The sequence below is a fragment of the Equus asinus genome, chromosome 1 (genome assembly GCF_041296235.1).
Source record: "Equus asinus isolate D_3611 breed Donkey chromosome 1, EquAss-T2T_v2, whole genome shotgun sequence".
Taxonomy (NCBI): Eukaryota; Metazoa; Chordata; class Mammalia; order Perissodactyla; family Equidae; genus Equus; species Equus asinus.
In genome coordinates this window covers 30,693,916-30,704,220 of record NC_091790.1, presented here as the reverse complement: position 1 = coordinate 30,704,220, position 10,305 = coordinate 30,693,916, and the positions used below count along the sequence as shown (strand labels likewise).

The 10,305-nt window shown below is 41.7% G+C and overlaps 1 protein-coding gene across 1 annotated transcript in view; it reads right to left on the bottom strand.

The window, feature by feature from the left end:
* Positions 1-1,117: 1,117 nt before the first annotated feature.
* Positions 1,118-10,305, bottom strand: part of LOC139040027 (rho GTPase-activating protein 20) — a 50,739-nt gene continuing 41,551 nt past the window's right edge. Inside the window, exon 4 of the mRNA XM_070482801.1 lies at positions 1,118-2,237. Coding sequence (XP_070338902.1) covers positions 2,063-2,237 — 175 coding nt within the window. The 3' untranslated portion in view covers positions 1,118-2,062. The remainder of the gene's footprint in view (positions 2,238-10,305) is intronic.

The following is a 10,305-nucleotide window of genomic DNA, read 5'->3' as shown; positions in this document are numbered from 1 at the left end:
TTATGGCTGCTGAGGGGACCCTCCCCTTGGTCCCTTCTTTTGCAGGTGTGTGTATCTGCTCTACACTACAAAACTGTTCTCCATACTTTGCCATGCAGTGGTTTGCCAGAACAATCTGAAGCAAGGAGGGAGGTTGTTGGAAAGCTTCTGAAGTCACCCCTAAAAGACTGAGATCAGAAACTTTGGGGGACAATTCTAATCTTATCAAGCATCTTGGCAATGAACCCCATCTTCACTGACCCGGATTTTGCCCTCCAAGAAAAAACAAAGCATTTGCATCACGCACCTGCTAAGTGCTCGGAATTTCAGTTAAACTGCCTTATTTCTCAATCCTCAAAACTGAGGGGCAGCGGCTCATTTATTCCTCGTCAAAATTCTTTTTCCTCCTTCTTCTGTTTTTTTTTAAGGTATACTTTTTGATGAGGAAGATTGACCCTGAGCTAACCTCTGCTGCCAACCTTCCTCTTTTTATTTTTTCTCCCCACAGCCCCAGCATGTAGTTGTATATCCTAGTTGCAAGTCATTCTAGTTCTTGTATGTGGCATGCTGCCACAGCATGGCTTAATGAGTGGTGCATAGGTCAGCGCCCAGGACCCGAACCAGTGAACCCTAGGCTGCTAAGGCGGAGCACGCAAACTTAACCACTCAGCCATGGGGCCAGCCCCCCCTCCTCAAAATCCTGTACAGCAGATAGAGTTATTTCCTTAACAGGTGAGGAAACTGAGGCTCAGAGTTTGAAATTTGCCCATGGAAAATAGGCAGGAAAAGACAGATCCTGGATTCCAATGTAGAACTTTTTGGCTTCAAGTTCTAGGCCCTTTCAAAATCCTCACACCTTCTCAGCCTGGGAGAACATGAGTCAGGGTGGACTGTCCAGACAGGGAAGGACACAGCTGATGAAATGCGCTGAGAGAGTCCTGTATACAAGGTCTCTCCAGAGGTGTCTGGAATTCCTTAATCTGAAGCTCTGTTTAAAGTTAAAGCATGTTAACAAAGGGTGACCAGCAGACTGTAAGTCCCTAATGTGTGAGCAACACAGGAGCACTGTTCAGGGGTCTCAAAGTCAGATGGCTCCTCCTGCCGACCAAGAGCATGGGTGGGTTTGCATGGTGGGGGGGGGGGGGACAAAGAAGGCTTCAGAGAAATCTCCAGAATTGCACAAATGAGTGCTATTATCTGCCAGGCTCTGGTGGGCCAACAGCAAGTTGTGGATGGGAGCTCCCCGGTTCTGTGCAGATGAAGATGGAAGGAGACTCGGCACTATGTGTTGCTTATGAGGGTCAAGGGGGCAAAGAACGTTGAAGACAAAATGGACCTATATTTACGTTACCTTCCGGTCCCACGATGAAGGAACAAGCGCTGCCCTTTTTGAGGTTTTTGTCCCTTTGACACAGCTGACATGGACAACATTCCCAAAGCAAAGGAGGAGTAATTACAACAATGCTTGAATGTGTATCATCATCCTTATGGCACTTCTACGCACATCAGAATCCTGTGATCCGTAAGGGGGCTTCTAGAGGTATGATCTGTACTAAAGAAAGGAACATCCCCATTTTGATTCTTTGGGGAGGGGAACCCTCCCCAGAGGTCACTCTGAATCATCTCATGAAAGATTGGGAGAGGGAGCAGGTCTCGTTCCTGTGCTCAACTTCCTATGTGACAGGCTCTCTCACTGGGTTACATGCTCACAAATCTCCTTTAAGGAAAAGAAATGGCATCGTTTATGTACTAAACCTTTCACAGGGAAATAAAGGTAATAGTTAGCCTGAATCCTAGAATCGGTAGTTAAATTACCAAAATCAACTGTTCTTCTTCTTTCTTATCTTTGCCCACAGCTTACTTCTTTTATTTCTTTAAAAGCAATTCATTTGGATGAAATGCAGGAAAAAGCAAAAATCGGCTCTGAGGGAGCCCTCTTCTAATGATAACGCAGACCCTCCCTGTGGATCTTCGAGAGGACATTTTCACACTCTGTTTGTTCTAACAGTCATGTGTTAATTAAAGCCCTGGGACCCTCCGGAGGATCTCAGGGTTGTAAACCTGCAACTGAATTTGCTGGCACTCACGGGAACTCGGTGACACACGGGTCGGAGGCCATGATGAAGAAGATAGCGTTTCCTCCACGGGTGATGAGATCACCATCTTTGTCCTCCTCCTGCTCTTCCCCTGTGTCACAGGAGACTACCCCCAAGTCAGAGAGAGGCAGCTTCTGTTTGAGTCCATAGCTCTTGGAAGATCTGGATAAAAGAAAATGAGAATTTGGTTTGTGTTCTCTGTTTGACTCTGAAGGACAGAAGAAACGCTCTGAGTTAAGCTAGTCACCTCCTGAGATCCCTGAGCAGCCCCAATTTAGAAGCTTGGTCCTCTTGTCTTCTCTTCTATCCATAGCTGTCATTTGATTAGCCATCTATTCAGTATCCAGACAGTGTTCAGAAGGAAAGGATAAGCACCAGCAAATATTTCTGGATCTGCAAGTGTGAGGCCGTGCAGTGGGTTTGATTGAACATGGCGCCCACTGGCACAAATGACTTGACATATCCACCAGGTCCCCAGTTGCAAGTGGAGAACAGACCTGTGTTTGAGATTTGGCATAACACCAGGAATGTGCCATCCTTAATAGAGCTGAATGAGGATCGTCCCCACCCAGCCCCCACCTTATGCAACGATGTACTCAGCAGCCAAGTGTTTTGATAATAAAAGATAATAATAATAGATGAAGGTTATTGTCTTCTCCATTAATTTTTTTGCAAAGCATCAAAAGTTAGCAAAAGGGCATTTCCTCCCACCTCATATTTAGGAGATTCCAAGCTTTGTTGTACGTATAAATAAAAAACATAGTATGTTAGATCAGAAGAAAAGCATACGACCAGGCAGATAGTAGGCACTTAATAATGAAAAGAAAAATTTACGGAAGAATCGGAAATTATCAGGCCCTTTGAAGGATGACTAAAGACTCATGAGTATGCATGAAACGTTCCTTCTTGACAAGAACAAACTTGAAAGTTTCCCTTTTAATCTTAGCGGCCCCCACCATGTGCCATAATGTAATTATTGTAAGGCAAGGAAAAAACATATTCTGAACGTGCAGGAAATATTCACCCTAGAACCAAGATATTTCTTGACTTCTGGACTCTTATCAAGCTCTTTTTTCTATGAGGCACCTAACTTTAATTTAACATGAGAACTGTGGGAAGGAACAACTGTGGCTTTGGCAGGGAGTGAAGACGTCTAGAGCCAAGGGTGTGGGGGTGCTCATTGTCCCCTGATTTAGGAGGCGAGGATCGCATTATCTTGACGACTAGATCTGAGCTGAATAAGAGGAATGGAATAAATAGTGAGTGCAAAACAAGGGACCCATAAATATTATTTAGCCTCAGCATATTTTCAAAACATTTCAACCATCCCAGACGCCCATGGCAGCCCTAAGGCGTAGCAGCGAAATTTGAAGGACTTCGGCTTGGCGGAGAGGAAGAAATTGAGGGCAGAAGAGATGGTAGGGACAGGTCATCATAGCCGTTCTCTCATTTTCCCAAAGATTAACAAAGGGGATTCTGCTGGCCATCTGGAAAAAGTCCAGTTCCTCTGTAGGGCAGGCTGACCCGCCAGTCCTCATATATATATTTGCAACGACAACTTTCTACTTGAAATAATAAACTAGAACTATGGTTGCATTTAGTTTTCCTCTCCTGCATTGCCACCAGGGCACCTCAGGTTACTTAAACTGCCGAGACTTAGGGCAAATGGCCAGTGACATCTTCAATTTAGGTGACATCTTCAATTTAGGTACCAATGTGAAAGATGCCATGCATTTTTTATGGTTCTTATCTTTGTGTAAATTCATTCTCCTTAAAGATGTCACCCATGCTGTGCGATCACAGAGTGTTCTTTGGAAGTCAACAGACATCTAAGTCTTCCTCCAAATCTTATTTTTGTGAGAGTTGGAGTACATCAAGGACCCAGACTAGGATGACTGTCTCTGGAGCTTTCTCCTCTGGCAATTTTTGTTGCCATGGGAGATGTGTTTTGGCACGCTTACCCTTTGCAAGTAACACATCTCTCCTTTAGACATGTGGCCTGTCGAGAGCAACAAGAGATGCTGTTTTTTTTTTTTAACTCGAATTCCAGAGACAACCTCATCTTTCTATAATTTGAAATTTAAAAAAAATATGTCCTTGACACTCAACAGTTGCTCTCCCTTCTCCTCCTCCACCCCCTGCCCTAACCAGCCTGCTGCATTTTATGATCTTCATGACAGATTTTTACCCACTGCCTTCTCAAGGGAGTGGCAGCCTGGGTTATTTTGTGTTTGTGTTATTTTGGTTTGTCTCTAGGTGGCTGTGCCAACTACAAGCCAAATACCCAATTCCTCCCTTTTCTACAAACTCAGTTGACAGCAAGACAAAAGGACACTTCAACCCAGCAAGATGTCATGTTTTTTGTTCACGCGAAGGAAAGAGAAAATCAAGAAATGGTCAATGTTTTCTCTCCTGGGAGATGGGGTGGGGTGTTTATCCCCTCATATCAGCTCTTGGGTTTCTTTGGACTTTGATTTGGTCTTCACCAAGACAGAAGATGAAAACGTAAGCTGTGAAACACGATTATAAAGTAGTGACATGGGAGCCAGAAGTGACAAGGAAACTGTCACCTTCTTCTGCAGCTACACTTCCAATGTGATCATTAAAACATGGAGTCAAACGGGAGGAACTTGATGGGCTGGGGCAGGGGAAGGCGCAGCATGGAGCCATCCCTGGGGAGAGGGGTCCATGTGATGTGTGGAGTGGTGAAGCTCTCTGAAGTGTCTGACATCTTGCCTCACTCAGAGAGGGTTATGAAAACATACAGAGTTGACGCAATATGATGTGTTGTGTCTTCAACTGATAGGCAACCCAAGACATCAGGAGTGAACTTCCACATGCTCATGGAAAGTACTGCATTGCTCTTCCGAGGAGACACTCTTATCCCCAGGAGAAGGGGATTGTGCAATGGAGATGCATTCTCTCTGCCAAGAGAAGATGGTAACCGGATGGCTACACTGTCTTGGAAGGGGTTAAGAAATCCAGAGAGGCAAAGACTGGTATTGCCTCAGGCTGGGGGGTTATAGTTAAAAAGGCAGATTATTCACAGGCTTTCACTAGGTGAAGTTGATTAAACAACTGAGGGGATGCCTATGAATCTGGGCAGAAAAATAGATAAAAGTGAATTGGATGCACTTCCCCAGTTAATGGACGTGATCTTGCTAGTCCACTTTGTTTCACCAAATAGTGCTGTTTCTGCCTTAGCCAGTATTCATAGTTCAGGAATCTCATGATTGCATCTAATAACACACTTGTAGGAGTTTTTCTTCCTGTTGTTCCGAATTGAAGCTCTTCTAGGAGATTTTGTTTTGTAAGGGAGGAATGCTTCCCCAGGGGCCCAACAGTGGTTCCATTGAATTGGCAGTTGAGACTGTCATCTGACCAGTTGGGGATCCTCACGCCACTGAACCAAAAGGAAAAGAAGGGGATTACTTGTGAAATAATAGAAAATATATGTGTTGGTCTCTGACCCCATTCCTGGCACAGAGCTTCTAAAATCTTTGTAATTTCCTAAGTGGTAAGAGCACTAGGAGCATCTTTTGTTCTAAGATTTGGTCTTTGGTCTTGGTTCCTGACACAGAGCTCCTAAATCCCTTGGAATTTCCTGGGTGATAGGAGAATCTTTTGTTCTAATGAAGCAAGTCTTGGTGGGCTCCTTCATGGGGGCTGGTCACTAGAAATACCAATCCATGATTAGAACCTTGAACTTTCAGGCCTGTCCCTCATCCTCTGGGAAGCGGAGAGGGGCTGAAGATTGAGTTAATAATTGATCATGCCTATTTGATGAAGCCTCTATAAAAATCTCAAAAGTTTGGAGCTTGGAGAGTTTATAGGTTGGTTAACACATCCATGGGCTGGGAGGTTGGTGCACCTCAACTCCACAGAGACAGTAGCTCCTGTGCTTGGTACCCTTCTGGACCTCACCCTATGTACCGCTCCATCTGGCTGTTCATCTATATCCTTTATCATATCCTTTATTATATAATAAACTAGAAAATGTAAGTAAGTGTTTCCCTGAGTTCTCTAAGTTATTCTAGCAAATGATCGAACCTAAGGAGAGAGGTTGTTGGAACTCTGATTTATAGCACAGGTGACAACCGAGGACTTGCGACTGGCATCTGAAGCAGTCTTGTGGGACTGAGCCCTTATCCTGTGGGGTCTAGACTAACTCCACTTAGTGTCAGGATTGAACTGAATTGTAGGCTACCCAGGTGGTGTCACAGAGAATTGCGTGGTGTGTGGGAAAATTCACACATCTAATGCCAGAAGTATTGTGTGGTAGCAGTGTGAGAGTAAAGGAGAAACGGAGTTTTCCCCGCCATTATTCCACAGGCTGGGTGGATGATCCAGTCTCTGAGAGGAAATTGGTTGTTCGACACAATGGGGGCAGGGAGGACTATGTCTGGAACCCAGAGCATTCTCTGAATTGTCCCTTAGTACCTCCATATCTACTGGAAAACTATGGCATCAAAAGAAGGGAAGGCCACTGAGGATTCAGACCTCTTTGGAAAGAAGAGTTGAGTCACTACATCAGATAGAGAACTCAACAAGCTGAAGGCTTGATTGAGAACAAAGGAAGTATAGAATGGGTTGTGGAGGAAGGAAGTCATACATATCAACCAATTGGGTAGAAGAGGATTGTAGAAGCTATGGATATTTTCTCACATGCTCTTTGTGTGTGTATGAGTGTGTGCATATATAATAGCATATTTCTTCTTCTCTTTGCTCCTTCTCTTTATGACTTTGAATAAGTACTGTTAATTAATTTACAATTTAGTCTCTAGGTAACACAATATTTGGGCAAGACTGTGATTGAATTTGAGGAATAATTACCCATCTCTTGTCAACATCTTTTAGCTTTGTTTCTTTTTTTCTCCCTTCCTTCTTTGTGGTGCACTGATCAAATTTTCTTTTACCTCCTTATTTTCTCATCTAATTGTTTGGAAAGCATACATTCTATTTTTATTTAGAAGCCATCCAATAACTTTTAACATGCATAACTTGACCTTATGTTTTTCTAACAAGATCTAGAGGTGATTTATGTTTCTATTCTCTTCTTGAACAAATCAAGAATGGTTTAACTTCTTTCTGAAGTCTTCTCTTCCATCTTTTATGATATTGTCATCTACTATATCAGCTTTGTCCTGATTTTAAGCAATACTCAATTAGCTGTTGCTGTAGCCTGTACTAGTCAATAACTATTTGGACTCAGCAGTGCATTTACTGATTTTTTTGGCCACCATTGTTTTTTTGAATCTTCATCTTTGCTTTTGGATTCAATTTCGTTCTTGCAGAAATATACCTTTTAGTAATTTTTTCCAGCATAACTCTGTGGGCACTCAACTCTGTTAATCTTTGTCTGAAATTGTCTTTATTTTGCTTTAAACTTGGAATGATAATTTTGTTAGAATTTAGATTTTGGTGATGACTATTATTTTCCCATGAGTATTTAAAAGGCATTATTCATGGTCTCTGGCATCTATCATTGCTTCTTAGAAATCCACCATCAGTTTAATTATTGTTCCTTTGTAGCTTGTCTGTTTTATTTTCCTTTTAGATAAATTTCAGATTTTTCTTTTTACCTTTTCCTTTGATATTCTACAGTTTTACCACCATGTGTCTAGGTGCTTAATAATACTGTCCCAGCTCCAGCCTACTTATACAATTTGAAGACATGTTTTTCCTGTCTTCTGGAAAAATTTCAGACACTATCTCTTGAAAATTGCCTCTCCATCTTTATCTTTTATCATCTTGTTTTAGAACTCTAAACTGACACATGTTGGCCTTTGTCTGTCTATCCTTATGTCTTTGATACTTCACACTTTATCTTTCTGAACTACATTCTAGGTGATTTCCTTAGTTCTATATTCTAATCCACTAATGTTCTCTTCAACTCTATGTAACTTTCCATTAAACCTACCTGTCAAGACTTCACTTTCGTGCTTTTTGTTTAATTTGTGTAGTTTCTGCTTGAGTTTTTTTAGAAGAAGTTAATCCATCTTTCCCCCTCATATTCTTTCCTTATGTTTTAAATATATTTAGAATCTCTCCAGATTGTTTTGTTATCTCCAGCTTGAAAATATTCCCATTTATATTTGTTAACTGCCCCTTTTGGTAGTTTGTTTCCTAATGTGATCTAGATTCTGAATTCATTTTTTAAAAGGGTTGTTTTCCATGGGAAGCTACTGTTTATGGGAATATGCCTGTGGAATACTTCCCAGAAGCTTCTAGTAAAGCACCTAGAGCATCTCATTAACCAGAATGGAGTCACATGTCTCTATGTCTGTTTCTGGGCCAGTCAGTTGCAAGGAGGAGAGAATACACTTAGATCCATAAAGTCCACCCCAATCAAACTGATGGTGGTTCAGCTTCCTCTTCGAAACACTGAAGAGAGAAGAGGCTGAAGGAGAGGAGAGGGTACCTGAATGAAATCAAGGTTCTATTAGAAAGGAAGAAATGGGGTATGTTCACTCAAAACTGTAATGCTCCCAGAGATTTCAAATTTGCAAAGAATAACTTAAGAGATAACAATTGAGTAGAGAAATTCTTCAAGGGCTGTGGAGGGGGAAGAGAGAAAAAGAATAACTGAAAAAAAAACAAACACTGTAAGGGTAAATCTGGGTGAGACGTATTTTGGTGGAGTATGATTTATGACCTTCTCCAGAAATGCCTCGTGTTTTTGCGAAAGGCAACTTGAGTTTTTGTTGCTGGGTATGGAGTAGCACTGTGCATTCCACTGTATGCTTTTCTTTTGTCTTTTTTCCTCCTATTTGTAGGAGAAAAACCAGTATAAAAGAATTCAACAAAGAAAATGTAAATAAAGTGATCTCTCAATTTCAGATCTGACAAAACAAAAATTTAGTATTAACAAGAATTTGAATTAATCTTTGAGAACACTGTGATCCTCTGAAGGGTTCAAAGTCATTTGCAGAAAGGAAAGGCTATATTCACAGGATTGATGCGCAGCCATGTCTTGCCCCTGGTCACACGCATAGTAGTTCAGTAACATAATAGAGAACAGAGTGTCTGGCTCCTGGTTCTAAAACTATCACCAGCTCCACAACTTTGGCATGAGCTCTTCCGTGATTTGGGAGGCAGAGTTGGATAGCAGTAACAGAAGCAACTGGGTAGGCCAAAGGCTCTATGAAGTTTTGCTAAGACTGGTCTATTTCCCCGTGTTCAATCAATATTTGATGAGTGCCTGTGTATCAGGAACTATGCTATGTGTTGATACGTTAGGAAACAAAGTCTCTACTTTCATTGGAGCTTACTGGAGATAAAAACATTGTATCAGACTTTACTTATGTTTTAAATGTATGGTTATTTGAATTCTTTATTATTCATGGAGATATCTGCCACTTTGTTGAAAAGTAAAAGCAATACTGATCATAGTAGTAGGTACTAAAATACCAGAAATTCAACATTCTAGACATTTAGGCTCTCTGCGTGTGCACTGTCTTCCTTCCATTCACTCATTCATTTATTCAACTGATGTTAGATAAGATGGCAGAGAAGACCTCACTACAAAGGCAACAATGAAGCTGAAACCTAAAGAGTTAGTGGAAGAATGGTGGTACTGGCGGGAGTGAGGGTAGGGGTTGGCTGAAGAAGAATGTTCCAGAAAAAGGGAATGGCATATGCAAAGAATCTGAGGTGGGAAAGAGCTTATTCCCTTCTTGTATGAAAGCAATGGCGTACCCCAGCCTCCATGTCCCTTAGCTCCCTCCAGCATTTCTGTCTTCTACTTGGGGAGTTTGGCTTTCTCCTTGATCTTTCTCCTGCTTGTGCCCAATCTTTTTTATTGTTTTCTCCCCTCACATCCTTTCCCGTGTCCCTTCACCTCACATCTTTTCTATCTTCTTATCATTTTATCCTTGAGCTTTAAGTCTGCTGTTTTCTGGCCATAATGTTATTGTTTAAACTTTGAAATCCATTGAGTCTGTGAACATGCTTGGAATCATTTCTGGTTTTCCTGTAAACCAACTTTTAAACACCATAATGTAAACTTGTAACAATCTGATATACAAACCCTATGAAAGAATCAGCATTTGTTCATCCTGTAGAGTTTGCATGGCTGGCTTTCACATGCTATTTCATTTAATCCCAGCCCAACTTGTCAAGAAGGTGTACTCACGAGGAGACCAAGGCTGCAAGAAGGACTTTGCTAAAATCTAAAGGCTAATAAATAGTAGAGCTGAGACTGGAACCTAGGTCTTCTGATTCCAAGTTG